General features: G+C 50.4%; 1 protein-coding gene across 3 annotated transcripts in view; it reads left to right on the top strand.

Moving 5' to 3' along the window:
* The window catches only part of Tbc1d22a (TBC1 domain family member 22A), a 324,253-nt gene that overhangs the window by 115,604 nt on the left and 191,665 nt on the right, over nucleotides 1–16,984 (top strand). For all 3 annotated transcript variants that reach the window (XM_076853389.2, XM_076853391.2, XM_076853390.2), the window contains exons 7-8: nucleotides 1,175–1,237; nucleotides 16,021–16,135. In XM_076853389.2, the coding sequence (XP_076709504.2) occupies nucleotides 1,175–1,237; nucleotides 16,021–16,135 (178 nt within the window). The remainder of the gene's footprint in view (nucleotides 1–1,174; nucleotides 1,238–16,020; nucleotides 16,136–16,984) is intronic.

The following is a 16,984-nucleotide window of genomic DNA, read 5'->3' on the forward strand; positions in this document are numbered from 1 at the left end:
GCAGAGGCAGGCCAGACCTGGTTTCTGTCCTGTAGGAGCCTGTGGAGCTCATTCCAGGGATGACCACAGGACTGCCATGCCAGGAGCAATGCACTGAGGATGGCCCTTGGGCTGCCCCACCAGTAGGCCTAGTGGCCCTTGTCTCTGCCCACACCTGGGCCCTGTGTGTGGCCAGCTGCTCCTCTGTGTGGAATGTCCCCTCCCGGTGCTGCTGTCTACACGTCTTTTCCTGTGTGTCACTGACTCATGGCCTCTCAGCTCGATGTTGATCTTTACCAGTCACCTCCTGAAGGGCGTGGAGTCAGCCCAAAGGAAGAGGCAGAACCTAGAGCCTGAATGATGTATGCAGGGCACAGGCCAGTCAGTGATGCCCAGGCTCCAGCATGCTGGCACCCTCTGCGGGCCTGGGCAGGAAGGCTGGAGTGCAGCTCAGCAGTGGGATTGCTCTGTGTAGGACGTGCGTGCCTTCCCTCTTTTACCCTGGCGAGACGGGAGTGATGGCTGGTGGCTGATGTGAGATGCTGGAGCCAGTCGATGACACCAGCTCTGCTAAGTGTTCCTGTCTGGTGGCTTCTTGAACCCACAGCATCTTCCTCTTCAGTGTCAGGCATGTTGCTGCGACTTTGGTCAGATGGTGACCAGGCAGGACTCCGACACTGGCAGAGACTTCCAAATGCTTCCCTTGAAAATGTCCTAGATTCCCCAAGGACCTTGTGAAGAGGAGGAAAATGTGGCCTAGGTTCCAGAAAGGGACTATCGCAGCTGAAGTCTGCACACTATTGATACACTTGAATCACTCTGTGTCAGACACTGAGATCAATGTTTACTAATTGCTATGGATCATGTTACTTAAGAGCTGAGGCCTGCTCTGTTCCTGCTCATGCAGCTTCTGATGTGGGTTGGGCAGGAGTCAGGCAAGTCCATCATCTGGACTGGATGTGCCCTGGTCAGGTGGAATGAGCTTTTGACTTCCTCCCCTCTGGAGGACTCAGCAACTCTGGGCTAGCACCCTTAGAGGGAAGAATCGGCAGTGCCGAGCTAACACTCTTGCAGAGGGCAGATGAAGAGGCCAGGTGGCTGAGTCTCTGAGCACGGCCCCTTTAATCATGATGTAATGTTGATGGTGATGTCTGTGGTCCTCCAAAGTAAGCCTGTCTTTCTCCTGCACCTCCAGATCCACATAGACATCCCTCGGATGAGCCCAGAAGCACTGATCCTGCAGCCCAAGGTGACGGAGGTAAGAGGAGCCTGGCTGGGTGTTTCTCTGTGCTGTCTGTGCTTGCAGGACAGTGGGTACATGTGGGGTGCTTCAGCCCATCAGCACGTGTGGGCAGCCAGTTTCTGGGGATTTGGCCTGGTGGGCACAATTGTTGATAGGAATAGCTAATTGTTCCTAAGATGTTTTTCTTGAGCAGTAGTGACATTCACAAAAGGATGTGTGTAACAGGCATGCCTGTATGGGTATGAACTCTTTACCCGTCCTGAATCTAGGAGCTGGAGCCTGCTGCTGTTGAGCACTGTGTCTGCGCTCTTGCCTCTGACTGCAGGTGTTGGGCTGCTTCTTCGTGCCCATCCCTCTCCTGGCCTTGACGTCCATTCTCCTTCACAGGTGCAACCTAGGAGAGCGGCGTGTCACTGAGTGTGGTGTCCTTTGGAGTTTGGTGTTCTCTGTGCAGCCCTGGCTCTGCAGCTTGCTCCCTTCTCTGGTGGTTTGTAGGATGCAGCCCACCTGTGGTACCTAGTTGGATAATGTTTGCTGTTTGAACATCCCACACTTTCTTTTGCCTTTTTCCTTTTGATAGACATAGTGGTTGTTTATAATTGTGTGCTTTTAGAACAGCATTGCTGGCACCTTCCTGTCCATCATGCAAACGTGCACAGGCAAGGATTTCTCTAAGGCATTTGAGAGGCACACAGTTGTGAGATTGGGTGTGTGTCGGTTACACTTTGAAGAGAGTGTCAGCATGGTTCCTGGCAGGGTGGGGGGGCCCTCTGCCACCAGAGTCACTTGCAGAGTGTTGGAGTTCCTGGAATTCTAGGTCCTGGATGACCTTTTGTTTGTTGTTTGATACCAGGGATTGATCCTAGAGGTGCTTAACCATGGAGCACATCCCCAGCCAATTTTTTTTAAAAAAAATTTTATTTTGAGGCAGGGTTTTATTAAGTGGCTGAGGCCGGCTTTGAACTTGTTATCCTCCTGCCTCAACTTCCTGAGCTGCTGGGATGACAGGTGTGTGCCACGGTTTTTTCTTCTCTGGTTACTAATTGTGCCAGGCATCTCCCCATGTTTCCAAGTGTTCTCTTATTCTGGGAAATGATTGTTCTGTTTTTGCCCATTTTTTTTCTGGGTTGTTGGCCTAATTTGTTGCTGGCAGTTGATCTTTGTGTGTCTGGACCCCTCATTGCAGGTTTCTGTTGCAGGTACTTTCCTCCATGTTGGCCATGTCTCACTTTGTTCTTGAGGGCAGATGATGCTGGGAAGTCCTTACTTTCCCTGGGGTTGAACCTGTCACTGACATGCTTTGCTAAGCCTTTTCCTGCACATACGTCATAAAGATGTCATCCCGTTTTGTTCCATCTAGGAGTTCTGCTTTTCACACCTCTGTGTTTCATTGATCTATAGTTGACAGCTGTGTGCATGAGATGAGTCAATCCCAGCACCAGATGTGGACTCCAGCTTGTCTCTCTGTGTTGATGGTTTCTGCTGTATGTCGTTGTCACATTCACATAGATTTCTTCTGTGGCCTCTGTTTTGTCCTATACTCAGCTGGCTTTAGGTCTGCGTGCACACCCCATTAGCTGACATGGCTTTGGGACGTCTTTGGTGGGGTGCACATGTCTCTTCCTCCTCCTTGGCAGGGATGGGGCAGCTCGCTGTTTGCTCTCCCACTCAAGCCTTGGAGTCAGATTGCCAAGGTGTGCCTGTGTTTGAGGTCTCTGATTTGTGGTTGGCATTGCCTGGATTCTCTGGATTTGTTTGGAAGAGTTAGCATCTTTATGAGGTTTAGTTTCCCTTTTTTATGAGCATATTAGTTTCCTTTTAGGCCATTTTAATGCCTTTCAATGCAGTTTAAAAATTTTTTTCAATAGTCTCATCAGCTTTATTAGATTTATTCCACATTATCATATATTTTTTGCTGCTAAACTAAGTGGTATCTTTATAATAAAATTGGAATTTTTTCATTGTTTTAAAAACTTTGTTTTGCATCTCGACTTTGCTAATAAATAACACTTTTGATATTGGTGGCCCGTCGGCGTGGTGCGCCTGTCAGAGGAAATCCCAGGGTTGTCAGGGCAGGAGTGAGGACGCAGAGCAGAGGGGTCTCCCCAGGAGCACTGCGTCCTTTGCCCCAGCGTGCTCCTGGTGTCTGAGAATGGATCGTGACCACTTTGCTGCTTAAGTGTTTTATTGAAAATAGACAGCGTGGATTGTCTTGTGAGTATCTCTTCCTTCCTCTGTGCCTCCCTTGCAGGCTTCTTGCCCTGAGTGTGGATCCAGCCTCACTGCCCCTTGGTGACAGTTGGGCTTCTTGTCATGATTCTTGGGGCCTCGACCCTATAGGTTTGGAAGGCCTCCCCTGGCAGTGGTCTCAGCTCCTGTGCCCTCCTCTGGGGGTATGGAAGTGCCCTAGGTTTGTGCTCAGCCAGGCTGCAGGACTGAGCAGGGCCACGTAAGCTGGGAAGGTGGGTTCTAGTGGGGAGGCAGGCCCAGGGTGGATGTGCTGGCCGATGTGCTGGCCAGGCCACTTGAGCACAGCCTTGTGTCGGGAGAAAGGATGGTGAGCAAGAGGCTGTAGGAAAAGTATTGAGATGCTGCTCTTGTGTTGGCAGTAGGCAAAGCCGAATTATGATTTCTGGCATGGTAACGGTAAGGTTTAGATGTGTCTGCAAAATGATAGCAAATCCATAACAAGAGTGGCTTCACAAGACAGAGGTTTATCGCTGTCTCTGGTACTGGCCCTTTGCCAGCGATTTGGTTGCTTCTCTCTGCTTGGCTTTAACCTCAGGGTCCAAGTTGGCTGCCTAGTGCTCTTCATCACATTTCACTCTATTGGCAGGGAAGTCCAGTAAGACACGGGTGGAGAAGGGCATCTGCCTCCCTTTGCAATCATACATTTTGCTCCTGGGGCTTCTGCTCAGTATCCTTACTGGCTTCTTGTAGTGACACAGTGATCCTCAGCTGTACAGAACCAGGGAAATTTAAGTTTGGCTCTAGTTGTCATGGGCACACTTGGGCTTGGGCCTTACCTTGTTAAGGAGGATTTCTGGCCTGGGCATTCCTCCCAGCCTGCCCATCCATTTGGTTGTTTGCTTGGCCTTCTTTTTCTCCTCCTCTTCTTTTCTTTCACTTCTTTTTTCTCCTCTCTCCCCTCCTTTCCCCTTCTTCTCTCCTCTTTTTCCTCCTGTCAGCTTTAGTGAAGTCTGATTCACACACAGTGAAACTTGCCAGTTGGTGCGCAGTGAGTTCTGTTGCCCCCTGTGTGCAGGAGTGTAACCACCCCCCAGCTCACACCGAAGGGTGATTGCACTGCCCTGACAGTTTCTTCCTGTCCCTCTGCTCTCAGTCTCTCTCCACCCACTGCCGCGGCAGCTGCTGATCCACTTTCTGTCTCCAGAGCTTTGCTGACATATGGAATTTCACTTTTTTTTTGGTGCTGGGGAGTGAACTCCGGGGGTACTTAACCACCAAGCCCCACATCCCCAGCACTTTTTTATTTTTTAGAGACAGGGTCTTGCTGAGTTGCCTAGGGCCTTGCTAAATTGCTGAGGCTGGCTTTGAACATGATTCTACTGCCTTAGCCTCCTGAGTTGCCGGGATGACAGGCATGTGCCACCAGAGCCTGGCTTGAGGCACGGATTTCACGGAAGTGGACTCACACCCGCTGAGGACTTCGCTAACCTAGGGTGGCGTTCTCAGTCCACGGGTTGCGTCTGCAGTTCGCTTCCTTTCATTGCCAAGTAGTGTTCCTTTCCCTTTCAGTGTGTGCATCCATTCATCAGTTGGTGGCACTTGAGTTTGTTCCGACTTTTGCCCGTTACAAAATAAATCTGCCGTAACCCTTCATGTACAAATCTCAGTGAGGAAGTCTGCGTCCCAGTCACCTCTCACCCCTGCCTCTTACCTGGGAGTGGACTTGCTGGGTCTTGTGCCAGACGGTTCCCTTTCTCTGCCCTTTGGTCTCTGCCTGAGGCGTGGCCTTGTCAGGGACACGGCCTGCCCTGCCAGCTGGAGGCACTGCAGCCCCACTTCTGCCTGTGGCACATGCTCATCATGGTGCCAGTGCGCTGCCTTGTTCAGCTGGTGTCTCCTCCTCCTGTGCATGGCTCCAGGGTGCAGGGCCTGCAGGTCCCCACCCTCATGTGTCCTGAGTGCAGAGCATCAGGAGCACCTTGAGGGGGACTCGGGGATTTTGTATAAATTAGTGAGTAATCTTTTCAGCCAATATTGTTACTTGAAAGTAAAATTGGTTACTTTCTGGCCAACTCGTGGGTTTTGTTCCCTGTTGAGTGTTGAACAAACTCTGTCTGACATTGAGAAGCACCATTCCAAGATTCCAACGTGTGACACTGAGCTGTTGCGGTCAGCACAAGGAGTTTGTTAGAACCACATTCAAACATGGCAGCTGGGCCTTTGCAGCTGATGAGTTAATCATTTGCTCAGTGACTTTTCCTCTGTGTTGAACCTGTCATCTGCTCTCTGGCTAGCTGTTTCTTAGAGCCATTTTACAAACCACAGAGATAAAGTGCTTTTTCCAATCAAGTCACTGGGCATTGCCGTCTCATTGCGTTTGAGCAGACGTGGAGGATAATGAAGCATGAGGTCTGTTTACAGGCAGACTTAAGCACTGGTGTGGTGCACTGTCCCCACTGTGAAGGAAGGGGCACTGTCTAGGTTGTGGACGTGGATGGAGCCCAGCCCTGTTCAGCCTGGACTACTCCCTCAGGCTGGGAACTTATAATAAGCTGATTTCTTTTCCTTGGAGTGGGGCAGACTCTATGGGTCCTGGTCCCTGTGTGCCTGGAGAGGGGAGTGGGCTGATTCTATGGACCAAGGACCTGGATCTGAGTCCATGTGTGTTTTTTTGTGTTTACACGAACTGCCTTCCGATCCCTGCGTGGCAGATCTTCCTGACCTTGTCATCCCACCTGTTCTGCCATGGCTGCTAACCCGACAGCATCCTGTTCCCTATTCCAACACCTCACTGTGCAGGGCGGTTGCTTATTTTTGAGTCTTTTCCTGCCAGACCTTGAGCTCTGTGAGGGTAGGACCCTTGTCCGGGGTTCTCCACCTGAGCACTAGGCAAGGATCAGTCTATGAGTATGGATGACCTGCTGTGCCTCTGACCTTCCCTGAGAGCTTGGGTCTCTCCCCTGTAGCCTGTCATCTCCAGGAGCCAGAGTTGGTCCCTTCTCCTTACCAGCATCTCCCTGGTGCCCACTGCGGTGCCCAATAGGCCCCCAGGCATTGTCCTCTCCTTGTGGGAGTCCTGTAGTTATGCTGGGGTGAGGTGCCATCGAGAGCCCCACAGCTGGTAAGCGGGGGCTGGGTCCCTCTTGTGATGTCTGGTCACTGTTTGGTGTCATGATTATCTTTGTTTTTTCTTCAGAATTGATGGTGTGTTTGTGAGAGCCCAGGAACTGGAACTTGCCTTATAAGCGATTCATTAACTCTTCTGTAAATATTTTGGGGTTTGATGGACAAGTCTTCCCTTCCGTTTCTCTCTGCTCTCGCTGTGAGCAACATCAGCACAGAAGCCTGTGTGGTACCCACCCTCTGATTCAAAGAAAAATTCTCAGTGTCCTTTCAGAACCTGTGCCGCCACCTTGGGAAGTGGAGTGCTAGTGACTTTGAGGTCCCATCCTTCTGCTCAAGGGCTTCTCCAGACCCCTCAGTGGCCTCGTCTTGACCTGGAGGGTGCTCCTGGACCTTGTTCCAGGAGCGGAGCTGCGGGGTCAGAGGTGCTGTGTTGTGTGGTGCCCGCTGTGGCCTTGCCCGCACTTGTGTCTGCACTTGGGATGGTCAGACACCCTGAGGTGTCTCATTGCCTGATTGCTTATGTGGTTAGGGTTTTAGAGGCCTCTTAGTTCTCGCTGCCCCCTGTCTGTGAGAGCTTCTGCCAGTGCCACTGTTGTGTCTGTTCGCTGTCCTGCTGGTATACATTCAGCACACTCTGCTATGCCTGTGTCTGTGTGTTAGGGACGCATCTGCTTCACGTTAGTGGGCCGCCTTTCCACTCTCACCAGGAGGTTCTTCACTTATGTCTGGGCCTTTCTGTGTTGTAGCACATCCTTTCAAAGAGGACTTCTTATATTTCTTCTAAAGGTTTTAATTCTGCCTTTAATCTTTAGTGCAGAATGAACTTGGCATGGTATTTGACACCACAGCTCCCGGGGCACTGCTGTCCTCCCCAGGATCTCACACTCTCTGGGGCCCCTTTTGGGCACTCACACCAGTTCTGGCTCTCTCTCCACTCCCGTTCCACCTTCACCTGTGCTAGGTGATGGTGGCCTTGAGTTGGGTGGGTTGGGCCACTCTCCTGGGTTCTTGTTTCTCTGCACTTCTGTGCTTTTATATGTTAACGTCAGCTTGTTAGGTTTCCAGAAACCTCAGAAATTAAGGTGGATCTATTGATCCATTTACAGAGAGTAATATTTTGTTTTGAATTATTTAGTTCTGTTTTATTTTTAAACAAATGTTCCATCTTAAATGTATTGTACAACTCGTACAATTCATAGATATATTTTTAAGAAAGTATCCTTTAAAATTTCAAATTGTCTTTTTTGTTGGCCATATATATAAATGCAGTTGTTGTTTGTAGTTAATCATGTATTTGGGAAACTTGCAAACCTTTTTTGCCAGTCTTACAATTTGTGTAGATTTGAGATTTCTAAGGAATCAGTCATTGGCATTGGTGAATAATGGCAGTATTGTTTTTTTCTCTCTGTTCTGTGTGTCTTTCTTGTTTGCATTTGCTGGCTAAGACACCCACTGCGGGGTTGAGCTAGTGGTGAAAGCAGGTGTCTGGTGTGCCGAGAGGCAGCCTTGAACTTCCTGCCCTTGAGGTGCCGGGGAAGGTGCTGGAGAGGTCTGCTAGATCCCCTTTCCTCCCATCTTCTGAAATAATATGCTTTTGCTTCTTTAATCTGTTCTGTGATGAGTTTTATTAATGGATTTCCTAGTATTGAACCAAGCGTGCATACCTGAAGTAAATGGAAATCGGTCATGAAGGATATATTGTTCTTTGCATTATGAGATTAAGTTTGAAAATGTCTAATGAGCTATAACTGCCAGAAGGGGAAGTCAGATTTCTCTTTAATTTGAAACATGTTTTTTCTGACCATTTATCGATTGTTTGGTTATTCTCTGGCATGTAATCACATGTGCTGAATATTTGTTCTCAGGATGGTGACACCCTAATGTTTTCTTTGAAAGTACAGTTTCCTTTCAGCGCTTAATTTTGAACATAATGGAACCTCTGTGTTTCACTACCTACCAGGAAGCCTGCTATGAGCACCGGGTATGAATGCAGATGGGCATATTTGAATGAGGTGGGTGTGGATCATCTTCACCCCAGTGCAGGGTTATTGCCTGTTTGAAGAGTTCTCTGCTCAGTGGTGTGAACATGCGGTGGGTAGAGGTCTTGGGCTTTCTGTGTGTTTAATCTGAAAGGTGGTTGATTTTTGAATCCACATTCTAGATTCGTTTCAGATTTTTGCTTTGTTTTCTTTCATTAAATGTTGTAATTCATGGATCATGTTGTAAATAACTTCTTATATAACTTATAAATAACTTCTTTTTTCTGAGCCTGCAGTGCATTTGGAGTTTAAGAAGTATATGTCCCGAAGGTCTTCTCATTGTAACTGTATTTTGTTGCTTCTCTCAAAGAATTATCTCCATGGTACTTTATATGCTGTGAAGTGGTATTACTGATTCATATGGTAGAATTAGCGTGTTTTCAAATTTCTGAAATCAGGGTGTTTTTTTTTAGTGAGTAATTGTGAGCACAGTGGCATTTTTGATTTCAGTTTATTTCACTTTTAGTATGCAGCATGTCTTAGCTCCCTTGTGGGCACTGAATGGCTAGAGTTCAATTCAGCTGTGGAGGCCTGTAGAGGGTGTTTGGTAAAAGTGCAAAATGCGGGCAGAAAGTGCCCTGATCTGGGCCCCTCTCGAACCCCTCCCAGCTTCCCAGGGAAAATCTGTTGCAGTGTTTAGGAGGAACCTTTTGCTTTTTGAATCAGCAAGCAGGAGAGCTGGGACTGCCTCCTCACTTCCTTGGTCCTGCCGGTTTCAAGCAGCAGCAGCAGCAACTATTTTGATTACTGCTGTTGAGTGTAGATTGATTTGCAGAAGAGATACTTTAGGAAGAGTTTAAGGTTTGTACTACTTTTAATGAATTCCCACTCCAACAAAGACTTGAATATCAAGAATGTGAATAGAACTTTAATAGCTGATGCTACCCAGAGAGTGTTCATTGTCAGAGCTGCTCCAGACCAGTCTGTTAAACACATCCCCAGACTTAGGGCATCCTTCCTTACGGGTTCCTCGGTAGGTCAGGCACTGCTTCCCCAATGGCTCCTTCACTTAACTGTGGACTAATGTGTTGTGACAGATCTCCCTCCCTCTCTGCTCTTTCTAAACTCACCCTGCTTCCACTGATAGCCCCATGCAGGGGAGAGCAGTGTTTCTCCTTCCCTGCATAGGCTTCTGGTAAATTACCTGCACTTTTGACATATGAAATTGTGGGGATGTGACCTCTTGAAGAATGCTAGTGAACACCAGTAGGCATATGGGTGACACCAAGACCCAAATGTGGTCTCTTTTTTCAACAGTGCACAGCTGAAGTGTCTTGCAGAGAAATGTGCACAAAACCAGGAAGATCATATAAAGTTCCCCTGCCTACTCCATTAAGACATCTAGGGGAGGCTTGGGGGCGACACTTGAACTTGGAAGGGCATACCAAGTTGCTGATACCTGCTTCCACAGTTATGTGAACCCTTGTGTCTCCTTGCCTGGTGCCTGAGGGGCTGTTTGTCCATGGCCTATAAAAAAGAAGAGTGGTCTTTGTCTCCCTGGTATTCTGGTATCTTAACCACTCTTGTGAACATGCCCCACAGGTTGTGCAAGGCTCAGTCTGGTGGGTGCCCCCGGGGTGACTGCCAGGGGAAGCACTGTGGCGAGGCCCCATCTAGTGGAGGGACTTGTCTTGGTACAGAAGCTGCAGGCAGGAGCAGGGTTGGTTTCAGCTTGGAGGGCCAGCTATTGGAAAAGCTCTGGACCAGGCACTTTCCTGACCATTGAGCCATCCAGCAGGCCTGTGTGTCCTGAACCAGCCAAGGGGAGTAGGGCCTATGCCATGTGCATGTGCTGGCTTTGAACATCCCTTTTTGGGATCTGGTCTTGGGGGCCTGGGGAAATCTTGAGGTCTTTGCCATCAGCTGAAGCTGCCTGTGTCTCCTGGAGCCTTCCTGTGCAGCAAGAGGAAGAGCCAGACTCCTCCTGCTAGAGAAGCATGTTGAGGGGCCTCAGTGGAGGAGCGAGGGCTCTTTACTTTACAGCCTTTTTCCTGGAAGTGTTTCAGGTGGCACCGCTTCAGTGGCAGTGATGGTGCTGGATGCAGTCCTAGTGTGCCGTGGGCGCTTGTGCAGGATGCATGCGAAGGCCCTGCGCATGAGTGGACGTGCCCTCTGGAGACTGATGGGCTTAATTTGTGCCCCTTTCAAGTGACACCTTGGTATACTTTAAAGATGCTCATTGGAAAGAAGTGATATGAAATCTGTTATTTACAATTTTTTAAAACTGGCCTGAAAGCAAAAGCTTAGAAATGACTCACTGCGTTCCTTAAAAAATAACTCTATGTGAGGGGCTGAGGCTGGAGCTCAGTGGCAGAGCGCTGGTCTAGCATGTGGGAGGCACTGGGTTCGATTCTCAGTACCACATATAAATAAATGAATAAAATAAAGGTCCATACGTTAAAAATAAAAACCAAACAATTCTATGTGAGGCAAAGCACGTGTCCCTCTGTTGGGGGTAGGACCTCTTTCTCACGGTGCTGTTTAGTGCTAAAGATTAGGGAGAACTTGTCGCCATGAAAGTCACATGGTGAGGTGGCTGCAGGACGACACCCAGACACGTCTTCTTGCTTTGCATGGTGGGGGTGAGGTGAGAAAAACCACTGAAGTCTTCACAGGCCTTGTTCTCCCACGAGCCAGACTACACATACATGCGCACGTGCACGCGCGCACACAGACACACTCTCTCTCTCTCTCTCTCTCTCTCTCTCACTCTCTCTCTCTCTCTCTCTTTCTCACTCTCTCTCACACACACACACACACACCTTTCCCACTAGCTGGAGGTAGGGAGCCGGGTCTGGGGCATATTCAAAGGAGAAAGCAGACTGGGAGAACTAATGGGAATCCCGGTGAGCATTCTGTGTCCTGTCCAGAGCACAGGAACATGAGCTCAGGAGCAGGGTGTTGAGGAGAGCGGGGGCCATCTGCACCTGCATTCAGCCAGTAGAGATCGCTGAGCCCCTGTACCCACCAAGGGGGGCTGGGGACACAGCAGCCAGCCAGGGAGGAGATGCTTCCTCAAGGATCCTCGACACAGTGAGGCTGTAAGTGGTGCTGGGCGGGCATAGGAGAGGGGCTGCTCTTTTGGGTAGGGTGGTACCTGCGGTTTTCTCTAAGGCTTTGAACTGGGATCTCTTGCTGGAAGTCCTGGGGGCCTAGGAAGTTCAGGAGAAGAGGATTCCTGGCAGTAAGACCAGCAAACACAGAGATTGGGACAGAGGTGTCTGGGAGGGAACCCTGTGGTGGTGATGAAGTCAGAGCCAGGAAGCAGCAGCCCAGGTGCCTGGAGTCACAGTCAGGGGTTTGTGTTTTGTCTTCAGGGGCTTGAGAAGCCTCAGGCGGCACATGGTGCCTGATGTGTTCTAGGTCAGATGCTCAGGGGGCATGGTGAGACTAGACTAGGTGTATGATGACCGGAGCCAAGCTGGGGAGTGGATGTGGACAGAGGATTTGGAGTTGGTGTCCTTTGGAGGTTGCTTCAATGGTGATAGCACGAGGGGCCACAGGTCTCTCATGGCTCTGTGAGGGCTCAGTGTGACCAGAACCCATGCCTCTTTAGTGGTAGAACCAACGTTTACACCAGTGTTACCCTCCTGGAAGGCCCTCGTCCTCTGTGTCTGGTGGCCTGCCCCCTTACACACCACTCTGTCTTAGACTTGAGCTGCTTGTCTGCATTTTCATGGTACTGGGATTAAAGTCTTAAAAATGTGCATTTCAGGTTGTCATGAGCGATCAAGTAGAGTTAGATCCAAATGATTTGAACTGACTGATAGCTTTCCTTAATTAGTAAGAAATCTGATTTCTAAATTCTTCCCCAAAGAACGCAGACACACTCTTCCTGGGTGCAGTGCTGGCTCATTGGGCGCTGTGCTTCCAGAGCAGAGCCCTTCATGGGCCCCGGGAGGAAGAGAGCATCATTGCCCAGTGACTGCTGGTGTGCTCCACTTGCTGAGCTGGCCCAGCCCCGTACCACTCATGCAGTGCCATATCTTCTCCCCAGGTGCTGTGCAGGTAGGACCAGCTTGCTGGGGTCATGTGCTCGAGTGGGGCTGATGGGGGCTAGTGCTTGAGAACTGAGTCTGAAGCTCAGGCTCCCTCAGGTCTCTGCCCCTGACCTTATCAGCCCTCTCCTGTGTGGTAGGTGGCCTGGGGGCCATAGCACATAGTCTGTCTTAGGGTCCTGTGCTCTGTATACACACCCCAGTCCCTGCTGGGTGACTGCTCCCTCCTGGGCTGTGGCAGATACAAATCAGATGTAGATTTTGGCTCCCTGAGAGATCCTAATCCTTCCGCTTCTTTCTTACTCTGCTCTATGTCTCATCTTGGGAAATGCTTTTTGTCCTGCTGCAGGGCAGGAGTGCATGAGTCCTTTCAGGCCCTTGTGTAGTCCAGCCACTGGGCTGCAGTTGGGCTGTGCTGCTCCAGATCTGTGACTTTGCCTGCCTTCTCTGTGTCTCATTTCCCCTTCTGTGTTAGATATTTAATGCTGCACAACAGCATTTCCACACCCAGTGACTTCAAGCAACACCTATTTACTCAAACTGGTTTACTCAGTTTCGGTGGTCAGAGGTGGCTAGGGGTGGGCCTGGCTCTGCCGAGTCCTCTGCCTCAAGGTCTGTGCAGTGAGGTTGGCGAGGGTCACAGCCTCACCGAAGCTCCACTGGGGAAGGATCTGTTGCCAGACCCTGGTGGTCATTGGCAGATTGGGTTCCCTGAGGCAGCAGACTCCTGGGTTTCGGGCTGGCTGTTGGCTGTCCTTAGCTCCTTGCCACGTGGGCCCTTCTGGGTGGCTGAGGACAGCATGCCAGTAAGGGAGGGTACCTCTTGGCAAGGTAGGTGGAAAGCTCATGTGACGATATTGTGTTGTTCTATTGCCTTTCTGTCTTAGTTGGTTGGACCAGTCGCAGAACTGGTCCAGGCTATGAAAGGGGGACGCAGCAGGGTGTGGCCCCAGATGGGGGGGTCTCCACTCCCGGAGTCTGCGCATGGTGCCATGTGACTGTGGCATGGTGGCAGCCCCTCCTCAGTGTGAGAGGATGAGGTGAGCTGGTGCAGGTGCTCAGGACATGGGAGCATGCACTAAGTGTCAGCTGTCGTAGCTGGACGCCTTTGTCATTGTCTTTGGCAACACTCTGGCAGGTGGGAGGCCCCCTGCTCTTCACAGTGGTGCTCAAGGCTGTCCCTAGCAATGCCATCTGGCTTGCTTTCCCTCTGTGCCCTCCTGCCCCACCCCTCATCTCAGTGCCTCAGAGCAGCCAGCGCTGCTTCCTGACTGCGTCTCCATGTAGACTACCCACCAGAAGCCCTCCTATCCTGGCTTAATGGCTGGCACTCCTCAGTATCTGTCTCCTCTCAAGACAAGCCGTCACCCTGTCCCATCCCAGAGGGTGCAAGGTGTCCCCGTGGAATCCTCTCCAGCCTGCCTCCAGGCTCTGAGCACAGCTGAGCCCCTCCTGGAGACTCCTGGCAGCTGTGGTTTAAACACTCACATGCAGAGGGCACGCGGAGGCATCGATGACTTGCAGGACACTTTCAGGGAGGGTGGCCCACTGTCCTGGACCCTGCTATGACCACGACCAAAGGGCTGGTGCAGGTGAGCTTCCTGCACAGCTTGTGTCTGTGGGCAGCACCTCATTGTGGGTGGGAGGCCTCCTGGGCTCTGTCTCCCTTTGGGGCTTCTTTGGGAGGAGAATTTGGTGTAGTAGCCCATCCCCTCGTCTCTCTGAGGGGTGCCTCCATGGAGCCACCAGCTCTTGCCTTTCTCTCCTTGTAACTGTGACTGCTTGTCGCTGAGTAGTCCCTGCTTCTGCCCTTCTCTGGACTTGGGCCCTGGGAGGCTTGCTGGGGAGGGGTCCAGGGCCCAGTGAGGCCCATGTGTGCCTGTGGGTACAAGAACATGTCCTGTATCCTGCCACCCCTGTCTGATGAAGCTGCATGTTATCATGTGGCTTGCTTGGTGGCCTGGTGGTTGGGCATGGCATGTCTGATGCATTTGCAAACCATGGCTGATGTACTGTGGTCCAGGGGCCCCTGTCTCTCTTGGGTCACCTGAGGTGCTGCTGCTGGGAATGGCTTGTCTGGGTCCTCGTCCATCTTGGTCACCCTGGAGCCTCTGCAGCAGCTGCCAAGTTTTCACATGTGAGGAATCCTTAAAGGGTGCCATGTTATTAAGTGATGTTGGTCTTGAAGGTTTTTAAATATTTACCTCTCGCTAGAGCGGTTGACTTAAAATGGAAAGCACTTCAGCTCTTGGTGCACGGATGCATCATTCAGCAAACATTTGTCAGGTGTGCTGCGTCACAGGTGGAGGTTTCCTTGTTAGCTATTGAGTGACCATAGTGGCCAGTGGCTGATGGACCAGAGTGTGTGAGGAGGAGGCTGGGTTCTGAGGCTGGTTTCGCCAATAGTAGGTGGCTCACCCTGGGTGGAGACCTCACCTGTGTGGATTCCAGGTTCTTCTTCCTAAATCTCCGGCAGGGTCAGTGGTGACTTGGGGGATCTGGACCCCAAGCCCAGTGAAGTGTAGGATGCGTGCAGTGTGGAGGGGACCGACTCCAGGACAGATGCGGTTGGTTCTTAGGGTTTGGTGTGCTCAGCAGTGCTGTTGCTCGTTCATCGGTTGGAAGCTCACGGAGGCTTCACTGTGCCCCTCATACGAGGCTGGACCTGTGAGAGTGGACCAGGCAACAGCCTGGCCTCACCAATTGCTAGTGTCCTAGTGCAGGAAGTGATTGCCTCTTCCAGAAGGAGCAGATGGCTACAAGAAATAGGGATTGAAGTGAGTCTCAAAGGCCTCTGGGCAGTGGGACCTGAGGCCAGAGTGGCAGCCCAGCGTGGCCAGGATGTGTGACTGGGGAGCCAGGGTTCACCTGTTCCAGGGTTGGACTGAGGCCCAGGTGCTATGCTTTGGCCCCTGGGCTCGGGGTGGGGGGCGGTGGACAGAGACGTGGAACAGGTAAAGGTCTTTAAGCCATGGTTGTATATGCGTGCATGCACGCGCACACACACACACACACACAAATACAAACACATAGGCAAACTGAACAGGCTGGGCCGAGTCCCTCACCATGTGTCAAGTGCCCCAGTACAGTGTTCGTTTATTTATCGACTTACCCAGCCACTGTTCACCTGTCCACTGCTGAAGCACTGCGGTACTGCCCAATGGAGCCCTTGGGCGCCCCTGTGCAGTCCTGGCGCATGGGAGTGCAGCGGGGCCTCTTGTGAGAGCCAACAAGGGCCTCAGGGTGAGCTCAGGGGTTGGGAAATACTTCACAATGTTGGTGAGTTAGTAAGAAGATAGACTTCAATTGGGATTGCTATTTGTTTATATTTGCATTTTAATGGCCAGTGGGAAAAACATCCATACTATGTGTTGCATGTAAGAGTGGATCACTGTAAGCTCCCTGTGTTTACTTTTGCTTCACCACCTGCTCCATTTTCTTTCAGATTTTTGAAAGGATCTTGTTTATATGGGCAATCCGTCACCCTGCCAGTGGATATGTCCAGGGGATAAACGACCTTGTCACTCCTTTCTTTGTGGTCTTCATTTGTGAATACATAGGTAAGGTCACTTGATGGTTTCTGTCATGAATATGAAATATGAACTTTATAAGACTTGACATGTAACTGTGCACAATTATACCAATGTTGAAAATTGGCACCAAGTTTAGTGTTTCCAGTGCTGGGCAGCAGTGGAGAATGGCACCTCTGCCGTGGATGCCAGCTCTCAGAAGTGCCTCATACCCGCATGCTCAGCTACCGAGACATCCAGGGGCAGCCACGATGGTTGCTGCCCTCCGTCTGCAGTAGTGGAAGAGAGATGAATGTGTTTGCCAGTGGGTTTACTTTCAATGGCCATCGGAACTCCGGCTTAGTGGTTTGGATTTAAATGGATAAGGCCAAGGTATTAGTTGAAGATATGCTTACGAGCTGAAGACCAGATTTTCAGTTGCATTCTGTAGCAGTTCATCAGTTTTCTATCTCTGATATACTAGTAGCATTTCCTTTTATTGGAATATTAATAACTTGCAAAATAATGTTTCACAGATATTTAGTTTGGCCTGTGCCTTTTCTCTTGAGTACTTCTCTTGAGAGAATAGCAAACTCTAATATCTCTTTATCTGTTTTGAACATGTTTAAAGTTTTTTTAGAAAATTTGGTAAGTTCTGGGTATGTTCTTTTGGATTCATTTATGACTAAAACCTAAATACACAGGAGGGGCTGTGCCCCTCAGTTGGAGCATTTTAATTTAAACTGGCTTCCGTGTGTCCTCTCTGAGCCCTCTTGGCATGTCTTGGCAGGGTTTTGGAGGCAGAGGCTTTGGCCAGGTTGGCTTCGTTCTGCTCCACACCCCCTCGTGGAGATCTGAGAGACTGGGTTTCCCTGAGCAGGTTCTTCTCCAAGAGGGGGA

The sequence above is a fragment of the Callospermophilus lateralis genome, chromosome 4 (assembly GCF_048772815.1).
Source record: "Callospermophilus lateralis isolate mCalLat2 chromosome 4, mCalLat2.hap1, whole genome shotgun sequence".
In the NCBI taxonomy this organism is placed as follows: domain Eukaryota; kingdom Metazoa; phylum Chordata; class Mammalia; order Rodentia; family Sciuridae; genus Callospermophilus; species Callospermophilus lateralis.